This window comes from Anastrepha obliqua, chromosome 1 (assembly GCF_027943255.1).
Source record: "Anastrepha obliqua isolate idAnaObli1 chromosome 1, idAnaObli1_1.0, whole genome shotgun sequence".
In the NCBI taxonomy this organism is placed as follows: Eukaryota; Metazoa; Arthropoda; class Insecta; order Diptera; family Tephritidae; genus Anastrepha; species Anastrepha obliqua.
In genome coordinates, this window is record NC_072892.1 from 184,665,747 (window position 1) to 184,691,835 (window position 26,089).

The window sequence follows — 26,089 nt, forward strand, 5'->3', positions numbered from 1 at the left end:
ACATCAGTATTTGTATATTTTATACACGAATTATGGGGAAATGTCACACATCATGGAACAGTGAATACAGCACACTTACCGATCGGTATTTCTACATCGTCGCCATTATTGTCGAGGTCATTCGACCATGCCTTTACATATAAATTAAATGCTAATGTTAGAATTAATGTTTTTAATATATTCATTTCAATAACTTTCACATTTGTTGTAATTTTAACAAAAATATTTATTATTCACTTATTTCTTGGCTTGTTTGTTTATTTTTAATATTAAAATTTTATTTCTCTTTTTTCATACGCCAAATTACACTGCCAATGCATCGAAGAGCAACAAATAGCGAGAGCAACTAAATTTAAAGAATTGTCTGCTTCCAAATAGCTAGAAACTTAATGGAATTTTCGAATACTTCACAAAAAGCTTTCGAAGTTTTTGATATTTTTAATATGTACGCACGGCAAGAGTGATAGAATACAAAATTGCGCTCTCACCATCTGCCGCTCGGTAGCGAAATAATACTATAGCCCCCCATTTGTAGAACGCACAACATAAATGGGAGGAGAATGAGAGAATGGAACGTTGTGCGCCTCTTTAGAAATTCCAAAAATATGTAGGTATGCATATTAGGTAACATATTTACTTTGTACTTAATTCGTCCTTCAAAAATGGAATCAAAATTGTAGGAAATCACTTAGGGCTTTAACAAGAAGTTCATTAGGAAAATCTCCTTCAGTATAAAAACGGATTAACAAAAGGGGTCGTGAAAGATGTTGGTAAGAACAGGATAAAAACATCTCTTTCTTTTTTCCTCTCGGTATTTACGATCATATGTGAGTTTGGATCACGTTATTGAATTTTTGTCCTTATAAAAGGTAGTTAAATTTTAAGGGCCGATGTTGAATGTGAACCACACCTAAACGTTAAGTTTTTTTCTGCATTTTATTAGTCATTTTTCAATTTCAGATTAATTCAATTTGAACCATGGAAAGATACATAATCGAGCAACGCGTTAAAGTTATTCTGGCTTATTATGAAAACGGGCGTTCAAATCAAAATGCATATCGCGCACTTCGTGATTTTTTCGGTTAATTTAATCGTCCAAATGTGCGTACAATTGGCAAAATTGTGCAAAAGTTTGAGCAAAACGGGTCTGTAGGAGATGTGAAAACACCAGTGCATGCTCGCACAGCTCATACTGCAGAAAATATTGCTGCTGTTCGCGATAGTGTGGTTGAAGAGCCACCTCAATTCGTCGTCGTGCCCAATAATTGCACCTCTCACGTTCGTCGTTGATGAACATTATGCATAAAGATTTGCACTTACAGGCTTTCAAGGTACAATTGACTCAAGAACTAAAGCCTCTTGACCATTTCAAGCGTCGTCAATGGTCAGAATGGTGGCAGGAAATGGCAACAGTGAATTTTCGAAGAAAATCATCTTCAGTGATGAGGCACATTTTCACCTCAGTGGATCCGTCAATAAGCAGAATTGCCGCATTTGGGCGAATGATAATCCAAGAGTGATTGCCGAAAAACCAATGCACCCACAAAGAGTGACTGTTTGGTTCGGTTTATGGGCTGGCGGTATCATTGGGCCGAATTTTTTCTAAAATGAGGCCGGTCAGGCAGTTACTGTGAATAGTGTTCGCTATTGTGAGATGATAACGAACTTTTTTTGGCCCGAATTGTAAGATATGGATATGGACAATATGTGGTTTCAACAGGACGGTGCCACTTGTTACACAGCTAACGAAACAATTTGGGCGAAAAATTTGATTGCCGAATAATCTCACGTCGCGGCGATGTCAATTGGCCGCCAAGATCATGTGATTTGACACCGTGGGTAAGAAATTTCAAAACATCAATTAGAAATAATTGCACAATCAATTAAGAAGCCTCTTTACATTATTCGTCATACCTTCGGGATTTGTAGTCAGTGTTTTGAGTCCTATTAGGCGAGGGATATGAACAAACAATATGACGTTTAAATCTTTATTTTACTAAAAGGTTTTTATACTAAGTTTATCACAAAATATATTAACATATAAATATATAATAACTATGTGTCGGTTGATGCATTGATTAGAATACATTAGTTCTAACGGTATGTACGAGTATAACTATCGCAATAGTGCACTATTTAATTCGTATAAAACAACTGGAAAGATATGCATATAAATTATAACTTTTGACACCATAGCTGTTCAGTTCATAGTGATATAATACTGGGCATTCTAGCGAGGTTAAAAGTAGGCGGAAACCCCACACTTGTAGGCTTGTATACTGTTGCAGATACGGTTACAAATACGTTCGAAGTTCTGTGACATTTTCCAGTCGATTCCTTATATTCAATTTTTAACACACTTATATTTTCGTTGACGAATTTCTTATTTATACTAAAAGTGCGAGTTCTTTCAGGCTTCTCTTAGCCTTTATGGCTACCAAACGCTACATTTGTGAACTGGGTTCATGGGCGAACCTTCGGGACATTTGAATTCCCTAGCAAAATCCCTTGAGTTCGAAAGAGTTCCAATAACGCGGAATCGTCCCGGGCTATGTATCGCTGTGTTTAGTTTGTTGCGTACCGCCTCTGGTCGCATAGCACCGCACCACACTTGTCCGAAATTGAGGAAGAAAAGTTGTTCTCCTGTCATATCGATCCCTGGAAGACGCTCATCAACAACGGCCTGTGGATTATTTCTCAACCAGGCTTTATAGGCGTGGAAGGCTTGGCGTAAGCCGCCATTGTCGGCGATGTTTTCGCCTATGAAAATATAATAAAATACACGTATTTAAACGATTTTTAGCGTTTTACTTGAAATATCTAATATTTACTATATTATTATGATTCAAGCTAAAATTAGTCTAAATACTAAAAACTCATCATTAATTGATGAGTTAATTTACGTTTTTGAAGTTATTATTATTTCTACTCACCTTGTGTGCTCTCGCCGTTAAGGGATATGCCGACCTCTCCAACCGTATAGTTGCTGTACTGGGCAATTATGCAACGCGCTCGTTCATCGAAGCCCTTGATTGATGTGTCTGTCCACCACTTGTGTATGCTGCCATTGCGATCGAACAGTCGACCTTTATCGTCGAAACCATGAGTAAGTTCATGCCCAATAACAACGCCGATTCCGCCAAAATTTAACGAACGTGGGAAATGGCGATGATAGAAGGGTGGTTGGAGTATACCGGCTGGAAACATGATTTGGTTCTTGTTGCGACTATAGTATGCATTTACAATTGCAGGCGCTGTCTGCCAAGCTGTCTTATTTACAGATTCTTGTAGCTTGACTTGTTCTGTTTTCGCCGTGTGAAGAAGTACATGTAGAGTGTTTTCAAAGTATTTGTCCGGGTGAATGCGTATACCTGCATATTTTTCGTTTAGCTGACTTGAGTTTAATATGAAATCTGGGTAACCAATTTTCAGGGACATTGCGTTTACTTTGAGTTCCGCTAAGTGCTTGGTGCTTAAATCCAGCCAGTCTGTGTTTTTTAATATTTCACGGAAAGCTTGTTGCAGCTCGTGCGTCATTTTGAGGGTATCGCGTTTGCTATTTTCATCAAAATATTTATGCACAAACATAGAACCCAAGGCCATGCCCATATTGCTATTTACCTGCGCAATACAGACTTTCCAACGTAGAGGGCTTTCTTCGCGTCCAAATAGAGAATGATAAAAATTTTGTTTGGTATCCTCGAAACGATCATCGACGTTGTTGATGCGATGGCGCACGAAACGCCATAGTAAATAATTAGACACAGTTGCAGGGTCGGTTGCTCGCAGTAATCGAACTAGATCGTTCATATAATCTAGTGCATAAATGACCACCTCTTCAGAGTCCCTGACATTGCGATCCTGCAGAATGCTAAGGTACCGTAGCCAATTTATTTCCGGTACCGCCTGACGGAGTTGATTGAGTGTCATACGGTTATACAGCTTGGTTACATTAAGGCGCTGCTCTGCGGGTGCTGTTATTGAGGCGAGCTGTGTTTCGAATTCCACCACTTCTGCAGCTGTTTTAATGGCACGATCACGCGGCGCACCCAACTTTTGCATTATTTCAGACATGAACAACTGATAAGCCGTCAAGTAGCGCGAGTTAACGTCTTGTAAGAAATATTCACGTGTGGGTAATCCAAGGCTGGTCTGATCGAACTGAATGATATTCTCGTCGGAGTTCTTAATATCTGGGCCTACCCACTCAACAATCAGAATATCGTTGTTGTAGCGTCGCAGCTGGGCGGTTAAATTGAGCCAATCGAAACCTTCTGAGTTCCAATTTGGATTTAGTACGGGCCAGCTGCCGAGACTTTCTATTAATTTTAGAAGTGGTCTAATGCCACGCTTTTGAAGAATATTAGCATTTATGCACGATTGATAGAGATATTTTGCTTTTAGTTGCGCATCGTCAGTGTCCACGTATGTGGTGCTCCTGTTATCCTCGGACGAAAGGTTACCCAACCTGAAAAGTGTAATCAAACGCTTTCTTTTATTTGTTGCGGCCTGTTGACGTTTGTAACGACGTAGCACTAAGCCCAGGGCTTCCCTGTGTTGTACTATATGTCGCCGAAGACGTATAGCTTTCTCGTTTAGTTGGCCTTGATCTGAAGATTTGGACACATCCAATTTCTCATTAACCACAGCCACTGCACCGGGTACTGATGGGCCGGATTTAATTATATCAGCATGTGTTTCAATGTCATGCTCGTAATTATTGTGTTGAATATCTACCACTTTTTTGTGAGGTTCCGGCAATTTCGCGGTTCGTTTTGACTCTAATAGCTCCCTTAATACAACATCTAGATTTTCACGCAACATTTCAAATGTGTCGAAGCCAGCCTTATCTTTCGGAATGGGATGCAAACGCTCCCAATTACCGCAAGCATATCTATAAAAATCCGTACAAGGATTAACGGTGGTATCCATGTACTTCCGCATTGTCTTTGCCTGAGTTTCACGTATACTCTCTTTAGTACCCTCCTCTTTCCAAAATGTCTGCAATGCTGAAGTTGAGTCAAAAAGTCGGGAGTCCTCGGCATTAAGTGGATTCTGCGCATTAGCAGATTCTTCATTATCCGAATCTAAATTCTCATTGCGTGTAGCTCTTTCATCTGAGTTAGGTCCAAATTTCACGTCTACAATTTTATCACCGGAGGTGCGACGTGAACGCCGACGTAGCATCTGGTCAATAATATCATTTACAAAATTTGCATCAACTTTGATGGAGCTAAGTTTATTCAGGCATTCGCGTGGTATTGCGGTGGTATCTTGTGGTAGAAAAGATGTCCTTGCGTCTTTCATAATATCGCGGTCTTCCACTTCCGTTGTCTCGCTGAGACCAAACTTAAAAGATATGCAGCGCTTTAAACGCTCCTGTTCACTCTGTTCCTTTTTATAAGTATCAACTGGTAGTATGAACTGTTCGTTAACAATATCTTCGATCATATCGCTTCTACTAGGTAACAAATTAAAACTATAATCATTAAGATATGGCGAATAACGCTGCTGGTGTATCAATTGTTGTTCTTGTTGCAACTGCAGTGCTGTCAGCATATTGTCCATGCGCATAAGCAGGATGAGTGCAAGTGTTATTGGCAGCAAAACCACTGGAAGGATAATTAAAAGTTTGCAACATGTTACACCAGGACACCATTGCAGGCGGCCAGTGCGTGCGTTAATGCCGAGGCGCATACTGCGTTTAGGACTCGGGCACACAGACGATTCCTGCCTGTTGGTGTTATGTACTTGTGGTAGAGGATATGGCTTCACTGATAGAATTTTCATCGAATCTAAATGCGAATTTTTACTCATTTCCGCCAGTCATATGAGAGAGTTGGTAAAAAGTGTTTTAACAGTAAAGCAAAAGATGTAAGTATTTTTTAGAAGATTTATATTTTAAACAATTATCGATATGCCTATGCATAGGTACGTATATTCACAATGTAGATAATTTGACTGCGACTATTAAAATCATTAGTAAAGTACATATGTACATATGTATTTATGCAAAAACAAATTAACTCAATTCAGATCACGAATAACTGGCGCTGTTGCATGAATAAGTCGGGCGATTCGCGTTTCAGAAATACTCTAAAAATTTTATTATTGTCATTTGTGCGATTGATTGTTTGAAAGCAGCGTCTTCACCGTTTGGATGGCTGAATCTGTCGCGCGCGCAACTCACACTGAATGAACAACGCTTAAGTGCGCCATTCTAAGTCGATGGAATCCAATTTTGGAATCACAATTCTCTAATAATGAGCGGCAGTCACGACGTACGGGCATTTTAGTGCGCCACACAAGTGGAAGGGTGACTCGTGTGCTAGCAGGGGTGGAATGGACACTTGGTCTGACAATATTTTTTTACGTACATACGTGTATAGCCAACCTACACAAATACACAGATATTGACGATTACGTAGAAAGGGTATTTATGTATGTATAAAAAGATTGAAAATATGGGGACACAGAATTTTATTACGTGAAATGATGCTAACGATTTTCAAAATAAATTATGTTTTACAAACAACGACCAATTTCGCTCATGAGATTGTTATCACAGAATTAAAATCCTTCATACATTTTACATACATACATATTATATACAATATATTATATGTATAATATATATTTCGTACATATAAATATGTATGTATGCATATGTTCGTTTGTAGAGGGTGGAATATATTAGCTAACCTATAAGGCCAACATTGCTAAGATAATGAAAAGTAAGTGACCATCTTATTTTGCAAGAAAAGGCGTAATTAGCTTTTTTATAATTCCAATTTTTTAGCCAATTTAAGTATGGATAGGGTGTAATTCCGGACGGAACCGAATTTGTGTACCCAGAGTATGTTTCAGACATTTTATATTTAAATGAGATCGAGTGCAATTTGTGCTGATGGTATTGTTTTTGGATTTTCATTTACCTTTGTTGATATTTTTGTGAAAAACCTATTAGATTTAATAATTTTTTGCCTTTTCAAAATCTCTGGGCTTATTCATCAAAATCTGATCTACTAAAGTTCGCTGATTATATCATAGATGGGACAAAATGGAGTTTGAAATATGTGGTCCATTTTCCACAATTTTTAAATATTCGAATCCCCTGTCAAAGATTATTTTCTAAAGCTACTCTAGTTGTAAATTAGCAGCGGGCTAGACTAGAAGGAAAGCGTTTAAACAATCTGTTTTTCTTGTAAAGTCAGGACGAAAAATATTGGAAAATTGACTGAGAATGTAAAATGCTTAAAAAGTTATTAGACTTACCACTTCTGTGACCAATAAACTCGTTCCTGAATATACATATTATATTTATTTAATGAGGGCTTGTGCTGAAACTTTTGTGGTTTGTTTCTGAAATCGAAATTGAGGTGTGGTGAAATTAAGGCGATTTCAATAAGTTTCGAAGTTAAGTCCAAAACAGCTAATTGTCAGACAACAGAAATTTCTATTTAATTTGGACGCTGTACTATCTTCGAATTGCATATCCACGGAATTCAGCATTTTTAAATTTTGAATTTATTTGTGATTGTTTAATTTTGACACATCTTGTTTTGCTTTGAAAAGGCAAATTGTTAAATTTAATTTGAATGAACGCATCAGGTACGGCATACACAAACGGATGTGGTGGTGGATGAACCGCTCATAATGCCAATGATCGCTGAAAATAATAGCAGTTTTCAAACTGCAGTAACAAATATCGGGGACGATTACATTTCTAGTGCAAAAATTTTTTACTATGTAGTTTCGCGTAACCGCGCTTCGCGATTTCAAAATGGGAAAAATGATGATTTCGATTCCTGGTACATGAGAGATGGTTGCAATTTGATGTTCGGAAACGAAAACGGAACAGTGAGATTCAGCCCATGCCAGCACGTTTTCGGAGACAATTATGCTCATTTGGAAATAGTAATCTATGCATCGAGGGACATGGATGTGGCTCTTCGATTCTTTGTTTTTACATAGACCTTACTTGAATTAAATATAATTAAATAAATGATTAAACTTGAATGAAATGATGTTTTAAATAAAGTGCGATTTGGTTTTGATTTTACTGATTCTGTCTATGATTCATATACCTTAATTCAAATGGAGTCTTGCCGTTTTATTATGATTTATAGGAGGTAAATACAATGAATTTGTATTTTTACTATAAAACATTTTACAAAATCAATTGCTTAACATTCCAAAAAGTATGCAGGGATCAAACTCGCAAACCGTATAATAGATCCAAGGACAGAGTAATATATATGTATATACTGTTGCGCTCCAGCAAAGCTCTTTTGAGTTCAACACTCTCGGCGAGAAAACCCACATTGTCCCCCAACAGGCCAGTCTCTTGAGCTTTTAACACAAAATGAGTGACTCACATTACAGTCAAAGTGTTGGTATCCTATTTTTAGTGAATTCTAGAAATTTGGTGAGTCGATTTGTTACCAGACACGAGATCTGATGGTTTGAGTATAACCCCAAGATCAGTAACCAAGTCAGCAGTCAAACTTGCGAACAACATCCACGGCGGGCGCTTCATTTCAATGAGCGTACTGATTGTGCAATATAACAGCCACTTTGGAAGTAGGTCAGCAATATTTCCCAACGTTGTTCAAGCGTTTTGCGGTTCTTTTAGTTACGCTGTCAATGTCAGAATAACTTATGATTTAAATAGAAAATTTTCTACCCTGTAAAAAATATTTGCATTCGAATAGTGATATTCTCAAAATGCAAACAGCTGCCTGCGATTGTCAATTGTATACACTCACAAAGCGTCCGTGCTATTGTGAAAATTGCTCATTCAATTTAATTCAGTTTTACAAAACATTGTACGTGCATATGTATGAGTATAGTATACTTGTTAAATGTAGCTGAGTGCCAGTTCAAGTAATAGAGCAGAACTTATACCACCATAGTTACGAGGTGTGATAGTTAAGTTCAAGAAATAACTTGGGACTGGAAATATCGCGTCGTTCGTGTGTTTATATATATTATATTTGAAGCCAATATTTTGTACGATTTGATGGTTTTATGCCTCGTTTTAGGCATTAATTCTGGAGCTTTGATGAGCCGACGTGAGCTATTGGAAACCAGAATTCATTATTTTAGTATAACCCCAATATCCATCACAACAGTTCGTGGATAACAATACCTAATGCGGAGGCCCTTGGAATATTAAAGAGAAATATTCTGCGGGTGACTTATGGACCTTTCCGCGTTGGCGACGGCGAATATCGAAGACGATGGAACTATAGCTGTTCGCAGACACGGAAATGGTGCAGCGAATTAAGATTCCACCATGTTAAGCGCTCCAGCTCTAAAAGTATTCGATTCGAGGTCGGAGGTCGGAAGCAGAGTTTGAGGAAGGCTTCCGCTGCGATGAAAGGGTCAAGTGGAGAAGAACTTGTCTTCACTTGGCATTTCTACTTGGTGAACTCGGCCAAAATCCCTTAAGCAGTTACTACGCTAATAAAAAAAAGAAGAAGTGAGTGGAGAAGGGACCAACGAAAGCCAGAATGTCCAAGTCGCACCCACACGTATAAACATATCTCTCGTCCCTGTACTTTTCCAAACAGAGTGATGGAAAGGAAGATTGATTGAAGATATATAGTATTTTTTTTTAAAGGTTGCCCTTCGGCAGGATTGCCATTGTTGTGGTATCGAGGTATTGCAATACCACGAAAAAGCTGTTTGGAGGCGGCATACAACTTAAGCTTTCTGTACTTATGGGGAATCTTTTGATAATGTTTCTGTGAAAAAACCCAGAAATCTAGATTTTTCTAAAAGATTTACCTAAACTTAACGAGGGTTAAAGCGACTGCAAAAGCCACTTTATGCTTGCTTATGAAGATGCGCATACACACCTAGTTGATTTTAAACGCGTTGATATGTATATTTTAATTTGGTCATCCGATGTTTTTTCTTTTGCCTTATTGTCCGGCTTGGTAATGTGGTTTTGTGCGTTTAGTTGTGTAGTCTCCCACACTATGCAACACGGTTACGTTCTTGGAACTAATATTAATTCACATTCATACATATAACATACAAACATACATAGGAGTATGTATGTGCACTTCCACCTTTTATCATCTAATTTCTTACAGTAGCTGTTTAAGCGATTTCACAGATATTTTTTGTAACTTTTAATTAGGCTAAATTCTTGATATTATTTTAGCTCTCACAGCATTCAGTTTAAGTGTTTATTTGTTTTAGCTATTGAAATTCTGAATACGAGTATATTAGAGAGCGAAGCCCAATTCATTTTAGTATTTTCTTAATATACATATGTAAATTTGACCTTTACATCGAACTTTTTGAAAAAGTAATCAATTTTTATCCTTGAAATGTTTGTCAAGATTTTGATGATTTATCTGTGAATACTTTTATTTTATTAAAGGATTTTATTTATTATTATTTATTAAAGGATTTATTTATTAATAGAGTACACTTCCGGGAGGCAAGGCCAAACCTCCGTGTGTATTTCTGCCACGAAAAAACTCTTCATAAAAAGCATCTGCCGCTCGGAGTCGGCTTAAAAATGTAATCCCCTCCATTTGTGAAACAGCACCGAGATGCACACCCCAATAAAGGGTGTAGGCGTCGATTTAATGAATATAAGTATATTCATATGGAGTACATCCTTACAGACTAGTATTACAATTGAAGTAGGTTATAAAATTAATAATAGAAATAAGTAGTATTAAATGGAATTTCCAATGATTTCATATAACTCTTGCAATGAGATATTTAAAAAATTACATACTTTTGTTAATATTTAGCTTAAGGGATAGGTTCATTTAAAACATAATTAATTTGATGTAATAGGACTATGAATAAGTTCGTGCGGTTTTTTTTCGAAATTTTAAACTTTATTGACGTAAAATGGTTACAAATTTAATATTCAAAGTATTGTCCATCGCTTACTACTACTTTTTCCCATCTTTCTGGCAATTCACGGATTCCCTTTGTGAAAAATTCGGTCGGTTTTGCCGCAATCCACGAATCGATCCATTTTTTGACTTCATCGTAATTACGGAAGTGCTGGTCAGCCAGGCCATGTTGCATCGATCGGAAGAGATAGTAATCGGATGGCGCAAGGTCTGGACTATACGGCGGGTGGGGTAGGACATCCCATTTGAGCGTTTCTAAGTATGTTTTGACCACTTGTGCAACATGTGGCCGAGCATTGTCATGTTGCAAAATAACTTTGTCGTGTCTATCGGCGTATTGCGGCCGTTTTTCTCGCAGTGCTCGGCTCAAACGCATCAATTGTCGTCGGTAGACATCCCCCGTAATCGTTTCATTCGGTTTCAGTAGCTCATAATACACAACACCCAGCTGGTCCCACCAGATACACAGCATAACCTTCAGGCCATGAATATTCTGCGCCGACGTCGATGTTGAAGCATGGCCAGGGTATCCATACGTTGCCCGACGTTTTGGATTGTCGTAATGGACCCACTTTTCATCGCCAGTCACAATTCGATGCAAAAAACCCTTTCTTTTGTGCCGTTGAAGCAGTTGTTCGCATGCCATAAAACGGCGTTCAACGTCTCTTGGCTTCAATTCATACGGCACCCAATGGCCTACCTTTCGGATCATTCCCATGGCTTTTAAACGTTTGGAAATGGTTGATTGATCAACTCCCAAAGTTTTTGCAACCTCTTCTTGCGTTTGAGCCGGATCTTGATCGAGCAATTCCTCCAATTCGGTATCCATGAACTTTGGCGGCGCACCCTCGCGTTCTTCGTCTTCCAAGCCAAAATCACCACTTTTAAAGCGTGCAAACCACTTCTGGCACGTTCGCTCAGCTAGAGCATGCTCACCATAAACTTCCACCAAGATACGATGACTTTCGGCTGCTTTTTTCTTCATATTAAAAAATTCCCCGCAAAAACACATTATTTGGCACGAAATTCGACATTTTCAAGTGTGGTAAAAATATTGTTGTTTACGCTTCAAATAAAAAACTTATACTGACGTTTGTGCCTTACGACAGTAGCTCTCCAATGAATGTTTGGAAATGTGGATCGATGGAATAATAATCAAGTTACGCCATCTGTTGTAAAACCGCACGAACTTATTCATAGTCCCTTAAATTTGTATAAAACGATCTTGCAATGAGATATTTAAAAAATTCCTTACTTCTGTTAATATTTAGCTTAAATGATAGGTTCATTTAAAACATAATTAATTTGATGTAAATTTGTATAAAACGATCTATTATGTAGCAAATATTTAAGAGGGACATTAAAAGTAATGTAATATGCTCTAAAAACCTAGGGCAATTAATTCTGCCAATAATAATATCCGTAATAAAAATGAAATAATCCACCATTCGTCCACATTCTATGGAATACAAGCCAATCAACGAAAAACATGCACTATAAAGGAGGAAAAAAATGTAACAAAAAGAAGCTTCCGAGTATATGTAGGGGTCAGTAAATTTCTTGCTTTTACGTTCAACAAAAGCTAGAAGTGAATAAGTTTTTGTACAATATAGTTTAAGAGACCAATGAATGCGAAACAAAAACATTACCTAAATACAGGACTTCATCAATGTTGGATAAAACTAAGTTTCCAAGATTGTACGGCAACAAAAAATGAGAGTTAAGTTTCAAAAGGTGATTTTACAGCATTTCTAAAGATTGAGAAATAACGGTTTTTGTTGCACAAACTAAAGGTTATCGAGCATATAATATTATTAGAATATACCTTTAAATCACCATACATAAAACAAGCGCTTTTTATTTAACTTTTTTAAGATTTTTTTTCACAAGAGTACGTTTATCCAAAGTGTGAGGCTTATACTACGTTTTCATCTACATAGTAACACTACGGCTGCCGAAACTCAAATGTGTTTTTAATTTTAATTCTAATAAGCTTTCGAAACATCAACTTCCTTCTAAACTTCTTTAAGCCCTTTTTGGGAGAATATAAATAAGTTTTAAAATTATGCCAAAGATATTCCAAATAATAATGATAACCTATTGTATAATCAAAAGAAAAATAAGTTTTAAACTCCTAGATAAATACAAATGTATGTTAGGATAATGCTAAATAATCTAATTTTATCATAACTTTGTAAACTCCTATGTTAAAATGATTTTGGGCAATAATGAAATGAAATGAAATTCCCAAGTTGATGTTGACATCGTATTTAAAAGAAGAAAATAAACCTTTGTCTTGTAAATTTTCAAGGTTTTTGCATAATCCGTTTATCTACTTTCTAGGTGATCATAATTTAGTGGATAATATAGGAAGTAATTGAAAGTGTCTGCAGGCGTACGAGTATGTACCCCAACTGTGCAGAAGTTTAACTGTGTTTTTTGTTTGTTTTGTGACAAGAAATAGAATGATTAGGGACACCTGATATGTATATAAGAAAAATCGGATATTCGCCATATTATTTTATAATGGAAACAAAATAAATGCACATACAAAAATATATATTATATTTGTAGGTGTATATGTTTGCAGGTGTATTTTTATTAGTATTAATATGAGAGGAATAATAACTTTGCAGCTACATTTTGATAAAAACTATCCATTCCCTTATATTATACATTCATATGTACATACATACGTTGAAGCTGCTAAGTAATACTTAGTACATGAATGCAATTTTACCGTTAATCTAATAAATATTGTACAATACTTTAAATGATAAACACAAAATCCCTGCAGGAAAATCCACATGCGGAGCTGGCAGCAAGACCAATTTTTTTCTTTTTACATTTCTTTTAAATTACAATGCGCCACAAAAACTCGCATTTATTCAACTTCCAAACAACACATCATCTTTAGCGTGAGTTGAGCCAGTAACTTACTGGCTCTAGTCAGATATTTACCGCAGGGTTCTCTCACTAGACCTATACTATGATATTTACATATGTACTATATACGTACATTACACGCATTAACATTTGTGTGCCACATCTAGTTCATCTAGTTTACTAAGGTTCAAGGTTAAAACCACAATGAGTGAAAAAAACATATTTAGAATGAAGGAAAAAAGTCGACAAATTAGAGCGAACCTCCTCTCTTCTTACGGTGGCCGCTAAAGAGTTGTCGACATGATGAGAATGTGCGCTGGCGAAAAACATTATGTTCATGTTTAAATGCATGGGAACATTAAATTGGATTGTTTTGGAAGAAAAAGTGAGCACATAAAGTGGACCCACAAGCACGGAACAAAACATAACAATCGGTGGAAATTCGTTTCGCCACACGGATCGGTTGACAATTTTCATTTCACCTTGTTCGCCGCCAAATAAACATGGAACGCGGAAAGAAAATAACTGCTGTGTATGGTGGTTGCTTGGATGCAAAAAGAAGAGAAAAATATATTTAACAATTTTGCTTTTATTCTCATCACTTATATTTTTCCACACATACTTTTAGACAACTCTACTAGTTCTTCAATAAATGTTTTGCTTAATGTTGTCATTTTGCCGCTCGTGTATACACTTCGACAGTTCAAAATATGTGACGAAAATCGTCAACTTTGCCACACACACGCAACCGATTGCAATGAAAACAAAAATGTTTGCCAAGTTTCAATTTGTTGCAAACCACGCCACACACACGACGATCTGTTGAAATTTTAATCGATTGTTTTGATTTGTTGCGCGTTTATGGCCCGCTTGAGTGCATACATATGTATGCATGTATCTAATTCCATTCGCTCATGACGGCTTCGGTATATTTTTGTGAATTTGTAATGATGCATTTGATAAATGTTGGTTCGGATTCAGCTTTGTAAATCATGTCTTTGGCTACATCAACACGGTCCCTTTTTTGCATGAAATTCAGGTCCTTTAAGACTAATTTTGTAGCAATACGGCGGAAAACCAAATCATATACTATTATAGAATGCCCTGAACGAACCCATAAGCAATATTCAATTTCTTTATTCTTTCTTTTCTTTCAACTAATGGATGTCTTCACTAGCTTTTGATATTTCTCAACATTTCTAAGGGAAGAAATCACGCTATATTGCCATGGCCTCTTTGGCCGTGTACGGTGTGGCACCTTCTTGCTGAAACCATGTGTGTGTACTGAAGGAAGGATGCTCTCCTATTATTCACAGAAAATAATTGTTCAGTTCGTAACTGTTCTTATCAATTGGTGTTTTGCTCGGGGTTTGGAATCTGAGCACAACGGAATGGTAGTCATGCACCAACCCCCTCGGGAACGGCACCGGTTTAGATTGGGAAAAATGCGCCGGCGCAGAAGTCTGCAGTTCCAATGACATGAAATAGGTTAAAAATTGACCCATAATCCAACATTTTTTTTCTAATATAGTCCCCTGCGAAGGAATGGTTCCGCGATAAGATTTGGGTTAGATTACAATGAAACTTTATAGAATTGCCCCAACGGAGGAAAGCAAACAGAGCAAAAATATACAAAATCCAATAGCTGCACTGATTTTTAGGAATCTCAATTGAAATTGAAGGTTGTGCTAGCATTAAAAATATACTCGTACTGGAAGTCTGTCTGTTTCAAAACTGAAATCATTAAAACTCTATACAAAGTGATAGCAGTAGTACAAAACCAGAAAGTTGCAGGTAGTTTGTTTTTGCTTTTTGGGCTCAGTTGTCAAAATAATTGGGTAATAAATAATAAAAGTCCCGGGCATAACAGAGAAAACAGTTTTTTGTTGTCGAAAGTTAGCTTTATTCATCAACGTAATTTCTATCAGTATGGTTGGATGAAAGCATGTTCCCGCAATGCAAGTATCCTGGCTATGCAGGATGACGTTGCTCAAAACGAGCAGCGCCGTCAGAATTGGGAAGGACCTCTCTGAGCCGTTTGATATCAAGCGAGGTTTCAGACAGGGTGACTCGCTGTAGTGTGACTTCTTTAACATGATGTTGGAGAGGATCGTACGAGCAGCAGAACTTAATCGCTGCGGCACAATTTGTTATAAGAGCGTACAATTGTTGGCATATGCCGATGATATTGACATCATCGGCCTTAACAACCGCGCTGTTAATTCTGCCTTCTCCAAACTGGATAAAGAGCAAAGCGAATGGGTCTGGTGGTGAAAGAGGACAAAACGAAGTACCTCCTGTCTTCAAACCAACAGTCGGCGCACTCGCGTATCGGCACCCACGTCACTATTGACAGTTATAATTTCGAGGTTGTAAAAGACTTCGTATATTTAGCTACCAACATTAATACCGTTAACAATGTCAGCCTAGCATCTCTCTTGCCAAGAAGTGCTACTTTGGACTAAGTAGGCAACTGAGTAGTAAAGTCCTCTCTCGACGAACAAAACTAACACTCTACAATACTCTCATCATGCCCATCCTAACGTATGGCGCAGAAACGTGGACGATGACAACATCCGATGAAGCGACGCTTGGAGTGTTTGAGAGAAAGATTCTGCGTAAGATTTTTGGACCTTTGCACATTGGCAACGGCGAATATCGCAGGCGATGGAATGATGAGTTGTATGAGCTTTACGACGACATAGACATAGCGCAGTGAATAAATATCTAGCGGATACGCTGGCTGGGTCATGTCGTCCGAATGGATACAAATGCTCCGGGTCGGAAAATATTCGATGCGGTACCAGCTGATGGTAGCAGAGAAAGAGGAAGACCTCCTCTGCGTTGGAAAGATCAGGTGGAGAAGGACTTGGCTTCACTTGGTGTGTCCAATTGGCCCCGGTTAGCACGAGAAAGAAATGACTGGCAAAAATCGCGTAAGCGGTTATCGCGTCAATGGTCATACAATATAAAGCCAACACGTTCTTTTGATATTTTTACGGTCAGCTAACTCACTCAATTCTACTTTTTTATCGTTTGGTCCTCTGCGTTGTGCATCATCGACGTCTCTACGACCACGTTTGAAGTCAGCAAACCATCGTCTTATTATTGTTTCTGATGGAGCCCCCATAACACCTTTCAAGCCATTGCTGTGCTTGAACGGTATTCTTTCCATCAAGAAGCAGTGTAAAAAAATGATGATAGACGAAGAAAAATGGAATGCCGTCGCAAATTTTGTGGAGGATATTATCCGAAAAAAGAAGCGCGAAATGGAAAGTTATGCTGAAGAGAATTGAGCATAGGTTTCTCAAAATAGGCGACCCTGGACGCAGGGTGAGTAAGTAAGTGTCCTTCTTAGGACGCCGTCTTGGCCCTCTATCTCGAACCAATGCGGAAGCAATCCCGGGCTGGAGGGAAAAATCCAAGAGAAGAGGAGGGATATTTTTAGTGGAATCACCACACACGTAGTAGCGACGGTTACTATATGATGCGAAGCCATTTTTAACCCAACGTCACCGCCAAAAAAACCTATCCATCCACGACTGAGTTTTCTATTTCCATCAGCTGAAATAATTACTAGTTTTGGTTATCGTGGAACTAAATGGTTTTGTTGTAACAAGCAACGCGTCGTAAATTCGTGTACGGCCAGTGGTGTTTACCTAAGTTTAGCTCAAAATCAGCGCAAACTGAACGCTGATCAAAATGTTTTCCACAGCCAATGCTATCGACATGAAAAAATAGCAGTTCAAATCTTTTGCAATGGATGAGGAGTGGTCCAGCGCTGGGTCAAAACGGGTTTGTCCGATTCCAGTTATGAGACAGTTCAATTTGCTGCCTGGAAAAATTTAATGCATATTTTAATATCTGAGTGTGTGCGTGTACATTAGGTTAATGTACGAACAAGCTGCCAATGATCGTAATTTAATTGAAGAATGATTGCAACAATTTATTCGACAGACGTAACTGTGCTTTCATAAAAGCTTGCAACTAAATACACATGCACGTGGCGCAAATATAAATTTACATATCGCAAAAGTTAAATAACTTAGTTTGATTGAACTGATTGAACGACTTGATTGTAAATTAGTAATAATTCAAATGAACTGGGTGATGTGTTTTGATGTGCCAAAAAAATTAAATTAGATAAAAAATATGAGTTTTAATTTGTAATTCTACTCGGAGGCTAACAAGTCAATCCTTTACTAACAAATATTATTGCATTAATATTATTATTATTTAATAGGGCTACACATTTTTTTAAAGCTTTGTACCCAAATAAAATATTGGAATATTCTCCATACAATAAATACACTTATGTAAATACATATATTAAGTAAATGGTCGAAAAGTTATTCAAAAACTATGTATGACGCATATTCAAATATGGCTAAAAACGGTTAGCACTCCAAATATGTGCCAATATATTTACATATGCATGTACATTTGCATTTTTCTTGATAATTACAACTGAGCATACGAATAACAGAACTACCAACGCTGAAATACCATATACGTATGTATGTATGTAGATAAATATTTCCCAGCTGCAAAAATTAAAGAAACTAGTTTTCTAAACTCAAATCCATTTTTTCAGAAACAAAAAAATAATACAAGAATTCAGTATACTATATACTAGGCGAATTCGTTAAAGGTGGTCGCACTAGTCCAACAACAACATTTCCAACAGTAGAAAGTTACGTCAGTGTAGAAAACAAAGCAATTATTTATTTATTTTATTTATTTAAAAGCCTAAAAAGCTTTTTGTTTTAAATTCATTACAAAATTTCCATTTTAGAATACAAATTTGAGTGTAAGAAATACGTTTCTTAATTAAATTTTTGTCTGACTCCTCATAAAAAATATCTACCGTTGAGAGTCCCTCCACTTGTGCAGCAACATCAAGACGCACACCACGAATAGGAGGGTAAGCTCGGCCAAATACCAAAAAAGGGTGCAAGCGCCAGTTATATATATATTGAGCCACCCTTTTGTTGTATGTCGATTAAAAATTCTCACAGATATTTTTTTTCCTTTTTGTGAGTATTATACAAATTTGTCTTGAGTTGACCAAATTTAGAAATTCAAAATGAGCAAGAAACAGTTAACTGCCAACACCTTTAACAGATTCGCCTTGAATGTGTCTGATATATGTATATATTATATATATCTATACTAATATTATAAAGAGGAACACTTTGTTTGTTTGTTTGTTTGTTTGTAACGAATAGGCTCAGAAACTACTGGACCGATTTTAAAAATTCTTTCACCATTCGATAACTACATTATCCACGAGTAACATGGATTACATTTTATTTTGGAAAAAAATAGGGTTCCGTAAGATATTTGGATTTTTCGGACACAAACTGAAAAAAATCTTACATATAAAATAAAGTCAACTTTTTGTTTGTGTTCGCTAACCGGCCGTGTCTGCACTTACACACAATGTTAAGAAGGTATTGAAGATGGTTTCCGTATAGTTTGGATACCTATTGGTGGATAGGGCTCGAGATATAGGTCAAAACGTGGACCCGGGTAACCTTCGGATGTGTATGTACAATATGGGTATCAAATGGAAGCTGTTGGTGAATGCTTTAGTTCAGAGTATTTTTCATGCCGTTCCGTGACTAGGGTCTCGAGATAGAGACCAAAACGTGGACCCTAGAATGTGTTTGTACAATATGGATATCAAATTGAAGCTGTTGGTGAATGCTTTAGTACAGAGTATTTTTCATGCCGCTCCGAAACTGGGGTCTCGAGATATAGTTCAAAACGTGGACCCGGGTAACCTTTGGTTGTGTATGTACAATATGGGTATCAAATGAAAGCTGTTGATAAGTGCTTTAATACGGAGTAATTTTCATACCTATTGATGACTAGGGTCTGGAAATATATGCCAAAACGTGGACCCGCCGTGTCTTTGCACCGAATTAAACCAAACTTACACACATTGTTAAGGAGGTATTGAAGATGGTTTCCGTATAGTTTGGATACCTATTGGTAGATAGGGTCTCGAGATGTACGTGGACCCGGGTAACCTTCGGATGTGTATGTACAATATGGGTATCAAATTGAAGCTGTTGGTGAATGCTTTAGTTCAGAGTATTTCCATCCGCTCCGTGACTAGGGTCTCGAGATAGAGACCAAAACGTGGACCATAGAATGTGTTTGTACAATATGGATATCAAATTGAAGCTGTTGGTGAATGCTTTAGTACAGAGTATTTTTCATGCCGCTCCGTGACTGGGGTCTCGAGATATAGGTCAAAACGTGAACCCGGGTAACCTTTGGTTGTGTATGTACAATATCGGTATCAAATGAAAGCTGTTGATAAGTGCTTTAATACGGGGTAATTTTCATACCTATTGATGACTAGCGTCTCGAAATATATGCCAAAACGTGGACCCTAGAATGTGTTTGTACAATATGGATATCAAATGAAAGCTGTTGATAAGTGCTTTAATACGGGGCAATTTTCATACCTATTGATGACTAGGGTCTTGAAATATATGCCAAAACGTGGGCCCGCCGTGTCTTTGAACCGAATTAAATCAAACTTACACACATTGTTAAGTAGGTATTGAAGATGATTTCCGTATAGTTTGAATACCTATTGGTAGATAGGGTCTCGAGATATAGGTCAAAACGTGGACCCGGGTAACCTTCGGACGTGTATGTACAATATGGATATCAAATTGAAGCTGTTGGTGTTGTTGAATGCTTTAGTTCAGAGTATTTTTCATGACGCTCCGTGACTGGGGTCTCGAGATATAGGTCAAAACGTGGAGCCTAGAATGTGTTTGTACAATATGGATATCAAATTGAAGCTGTTGGTGAATGCCTTAGTACAGAGTATTTTTCATGCCGCTACGTGACTGGGGTCTCGAGATATAGGTCAAAACGTGGACCCGGTAACCTTTGGTTGTGTATGTACAATATGGGTATCAAATGAAAGCTGTTGATAAGTGCTTTAATACGGGGTAATTTTCATACCTATTGATGACTAGGGTCTCGAAATATATGCCAAAACGTGGACCCGCCGTGTCTTTGCACCGAATTAAACCAAACTTACGCACATTGTTAAGTAAGTATTGAAAATGGGTTTCGTAAAGTGGTTGTAATTCGGAGCACTGGCAACGGGTACAGAGTTCTTTTGAACCAGCCATAATGTCGCTGGATGCGATAAGGAAAAAACGTAAGTGCAACATGTAAAAATTGTTTGTGAATTTTTTTGGAGTGGATTTTGGAACAGTGAATAATTTCTTACGAAATTTGAGAATTTAATGTGAAATCCGAATGAAATTATGTGTTCGTGGAAAAAACAATTTTTTTCGTTTTTTGAAAAATATAAATGGATAATGGTTAAAAAAGCTCCAATGCTTAATAAAACATATAAATTGAAACTCATGGATGATCAGGAAAAAAGACGATTGTTTATTCATATGCGTTGATTTGAAATTTAAAAACAATCTTCTTTTTTCCTGATTTTCAATTTATATTTTATATTTACTCAAAAACAAATAGAAAAACAAAAAATATTGTTTATGCCAAAGCGCTTGAATAAAGAATAAAGAAATAAATAATATGAAAACCATATATTTTCTGTTCTAAACCATATCTATTCTATTTTAGTGTGCCCAGCGAAGGGGGCCGGGTTTGCTAGTATTATATATATATATATATATTATTATAACCAATTCCGTTATTTTTCCTGAAAAAATACAATATATATAATAAGTATATTTTTCTGGCTTCCAGGGCATATCTCAAATCTTCGCTTTTATGGCGCATGGGAAGAGGGGCAACAAAACAATGTATTTATTTTTCAGAGTTTGAAAACAAAAATAAAAATACAAATATAGTTGCTCCTGAAGCATTGGAAGCACAACAAATCATTAATTTAGCGGAACAACAGCTGGGTCAGGTTTTTCCTAGTAAGTTATAAACCTAAACTTAACCTCAAAACTATTTACCACTAACGAGTTTTTAGCTGTGATATCTCATGGTTTAGAGATGGCCACCGCAAAAAATTAATATTTTCTTCAACAAATAATTTTTTTTAATTTTAACTCTTAAATAAGTGCCAGTAAATATTAAATCTTTGCAATTCCGGAAAGCTTTACTAAGTTTGTGTCATGCAAATACATATGAAGATTCGTTTAAAGTATTTGATATCAAAAACCGATTATATGTACTTGTTCATATGTACGTACATAAAAGCACATCTGCTGTAATACTACGTACTATACCATTACATAGCGGAAGCTTTGTCGTAGTTTTTTAAGCCACAAATGCATGCATATACTACATACAAAGATGTTTCCATCTACCACAAGAACACACCTTCCAACTTATGACGTTTTGAAAAGTGTTCATTTATTAACTTACTTATAAATATGTTTTAATCTACTTTATTTGTAATTCACTTCACTTTTTATCCAACACTCGTTTTTATTTTATGTTGCTTTTTACACTCACTTTTATACCGCGCCAGTTAAAGACATAACTATTTCACAATAAATAAATTCAATGGATTCGTGATATTCAAGCGCGACCTTAAGGACTCCCTGAGGTGTAATGTTCAGTGCCTTCAGGATAATGTGACTGTTTTTTGAAATACAAACAATATTTACGCCTTTGAGATATTTAAACGAGTCACTTATATTCGCGAACAAATCTCTATGTATATAAATTTGCATGTAGATTCATTGTTGGTATATATTATATATTGCTGTATTTGCATTGTTTTTGTCAATATCAATACGCTGACACTGCTGCTTGATCGACCGCATATACATATTTCAATTACACCCGAAGATCTGTCCGAATGTACATACATATATGTAAATGTATGTGTTTACAACGAATCACCCGAAGTGAATTACCCGCTTAAATTAAATCACTGTGTTTCCACCGAATACATTTCATTCATCCACGCGACTGAGAGATAATTTTTAAGGAGGAAAAAAATGGTTGACCGTATCACGTTTGTACGAGTATCTTATATTTGCATAAAATATTTTATTTCAATATACATACATACATCTGTATGTACAAGTAATTAAATTATCCGGTCCCGATGGAATGTGTTTAAACTTTTTACATATTTTTGAGCCGCGTTTGCTGTTGAGCAGTACACTTAAATTATTTTTGTATACGGAAAACGTTTTTCTTAATTTTTATAATTTTTTTCCATTTGACATTTTTTAGCCTTCAAGTTGAGCACATGTTATTCTGACAAAATTGTAAATGTTTGAATATTTTTTGTGTATGTGGCACGAAATATCATTGACCCAGTCAATGTGGAATGGACACCAAAAATATTGGTCGGGCGAAAACCTTTATATTATCAAATTTATGCTAAAGTACATAAGCTATCAAAGCAATTTTTATTTTATTTTCTTCCTTATTAAGCGTACTATATAAAACTAAAATCGCATATAAATTCCCTTTGTTATAAACAAAATGGCGCAATATTATTTTGACTGCTTTCATTAGGCGATGGACATCAGTTTATGTTACGGTATCTGCTGCGCTCTGCCAATTCATTTTAAGCTGTTGCTCATTTTTAATTTCTGTTTCTATCGAACAGCTAACATCCTGGGGAGTTGGACCAAAGATATACAATCTCATTAAATCATTCCTCACAAATCGTAAATTCTATACACGAGTAAACGGTTTTTTCTCCCCCATATACTCACTTGAAAACGGTATTCCACAGGGCTCCCCCCTTTCCGTAGTCCTCTTTATTATAGCCTTTGAACAGTTAAATAAAGTCACATCCGTGCACAAAAGTTTAGACTTCAGAATATATGCCGACGACGCTTTCTTCTATACAAAATCTAAAGACATAAACAACGTACAAAGAACTCTGTCGAAATTGCTGGAAGACATTAACTCCTGGGGACAATACTCAGGAGCGATCTTAGCACACGACAAATGCAAAATTCTATACATTTGTCGAAAATCCAACTGCCCCCAACTACAAGTAAACACAATGAATACAACCATAGAAAATGTCAATTACCTGAAAGTCATCATTTTCGAGACCAAGTACACATTCAAAGAACATTGTATCTACCTAAAAAACCTTATAGCCCGACTTAACATAATCAAATACCTTACCTCAAAACACCTACATATTCACACCAACACACTTGTGAACATAACCAGGTCTTTGATTCTATCCAAAATAGACTACGGTCTTCCAATATATGGAGGATGCGCCAGCTCTCATCTTAAACTTCTCAATAAACCTTATCACACGGCAGTACGCAGAAGCGTGTACGCCTTCCCAACATCTCCAATTAAATGCGTCCTCGCCGAGGCCGGGCTGCCATCTATCCTAAAATATTGACCACGACCAACAGACCTCTATTTGATATCTTGAAAAACGCCTCCATGCACAAAGGAACTTACAAAATAAAGTCCGCCATACGACATTGCATCTCCAACCTTAACGACCTGGATATAAAAATACCGCCAACTTATTCGACGGTAAGCCGCCAGGCGCCATGGCTCCTACATTCTAACTTAATCAATTATAGTCTTCATTCCTTCAAAAAAAATAACACCAGTCCTGACACATTTAAACAGCTGTATCATGATTTAGTCAACAAGAAAGATTTAGCCAATAGATCCCTATTATTTACCGATGGGTCCAAAATCGACCACAGTACAACTTTTGCTGTTGTTGATAACAACGGCAAACTATTAACAGGTGGTCGACTACCAAGTTACAGCTCTATCTATTCATCAGAAGCCTTCGCAATTCTGAAGGCAGTAACCCTCGCATCTAATGCAAAAGGCAAGTTCGCAGTCTTCACCGATAGTTTCTCTGTCCTCCAGAGTCTGGACAATATTCACAACAGCAATCAAATAATCTCCCAAATACGCGACCATTTAATAAAAAAACCTGGCAAAACAAAAATAATATGGACCCCAAGTCACAAAGGTATTACCGGAAATGAACATGCCGACTCTGCAGCCAAGAGTTTACACCTCTCTCCCGTCATCACGTTCAACTCTCTCATGCAAAAAGACTTCCGCAAGCTTATCACTCATTACCTCTACTTACAGCAACATAACACCTGGACTCATTTCAACCACCCGTACACTAACCTCAACCCTGAATGCAAAAAGTAAATTTTCCCATCTACACTACCGAAAACGCAAACCAGTATCTTCACCCGCCTAAGAATTGGCCACTCCAAACTAACTCACGAACACCTCCATATTGCAGAAACAACCTAAGCATACTACACATCCTCGACAACTGTCCAGCTCTGTCCACCAAAAGACAACTCCACTTCAATTCCACACAACCTTTCTAACTCCTAAAAAACAATGTACTTAAAATATTCAATTTCATAAAAGATACCAACCTAATCAACAGCATTTAACCAATATCGACGAATTAAAAATGATTAACAATTTTCTATACGTGTAAAATAGCATATAAAGATATACATATGTATATAAAACAATAGTACCGTAGGCCTAAGTATGTAGCTAGTGTGCTCTATCAATTAGTGTTATATTTCATATTGCTCTAATAAATAATAATAATAATAATTTCTGTTTCGTTTTTAGCAATTGCCCAGTATTTTTCAATGGGACGCTATTGTGGACAATTTGGTGGGTTGTGCTCCTTTCGAATAATATTTACCATTCTGTCAAAAAATATCGGGAATTGTTCATTTAAAAATCGTGCGTGTGTGTAATATGTTTAATTTTTTTTTGCTGGAATGTTGGTACAACTGTCCTCTATAGTGTCGCAGAGTTTGAGCGTGATCTGCTTTTGGCATTTAATTATATCAGTCAACCGCAGGTGTGCTCTGCGATTTTCACTAAGGATGAAAATATCGAACAAAGAATTTTTCTTAAATTTTGTGTTTCGAACGGGATTTCGTGCACCGAATCATGTTGCAGAAAGCCTATGGCGAGTGTGCTTTATCAAAAACTAGCAAACCCGGCCCCCTTCGCTGGGCACACTAAAATAGAATAGATATGGTTTAGAACAGAAAATATATGGTTTTCATATTATTTAATTCTTTATTCTTTATTCAAGCGCTTTGGCATAAACAATATTTTTTGTTTTTCTATTTGTTTTTGAGTAAATATAAAATATAAATTGAAAATCAGGAGAAAAGAAGATTGTTTTTAAATTTCAAATCAACGCATATGAATAAACAATCGTCTTTTTTCCTGATCATCCATGAGTTTCAATTTATATGTTTTATTAAGCATTGGAGCTTTTTTAACCATTATCCATTTATATTTTTCAAAAAACGAAAAAAATTGTGTTTTCCACGAAC

General features: G+C 36.7%; 1 protein-coding gene across 4 annotated transcripts; it reads right to left on the reverse strand.

Moving 5' to 3' along the window:
- Positions 1-1,974: 1,974 nt before the first annotated feature.
- LOC129244072 (neprilysin-4) lies at positions 1,975-22,964 on the reverse strand. Of its 4 annotated transcripts, none has more exons than XM_054881705.1 (3): positions 22,251-22,964; positions 2,934-5,612; positions 1,975-2,760 (listed from the first exon to the last, which is right to left on the reverse strand). In XM_054881705.1, coding segments are annotated over exons 1-3 (3,006 nt in total). In that variant the 5' UTR covers positions 22,252-22,964; the 3' UTR covers positions 1,975-2,434. The 4 variants fall into 4 exon arrangements, with proteins under 4 accessions (XP_054737680.1, XP_054737673.1, XP_054737684.1 ...); XM_054881698.1 differs by having other exon boundaries at positions 22,161-22,964; XM_054881709.1 differs by having other exon boundaries at positions 2,934-5,461; positions 22,161-22,963.
- Between the last annotated feature and the right edge of the window lie 3,125 nt (positions 22,965-26,089).

What these genes read in the sequence shown, in the direction of transcription:
- LOC129244072 (XM_054881690.1), bottom strand. Translation starts at nt 5,817, where the DNA reads ATGAGTAAAAATTCGCATTTAGATTCGATGAAAATTCTATCAGTGAAG. An exon ending in TAACGGCGAGAGCACACAAG is followed by an intron (nt 2,761 to 2,933) that starts GTGAGTAGAAAT and finishes ATATTTTCATAG; the next exon opens with GCGAAAACATCGCCGACAAT.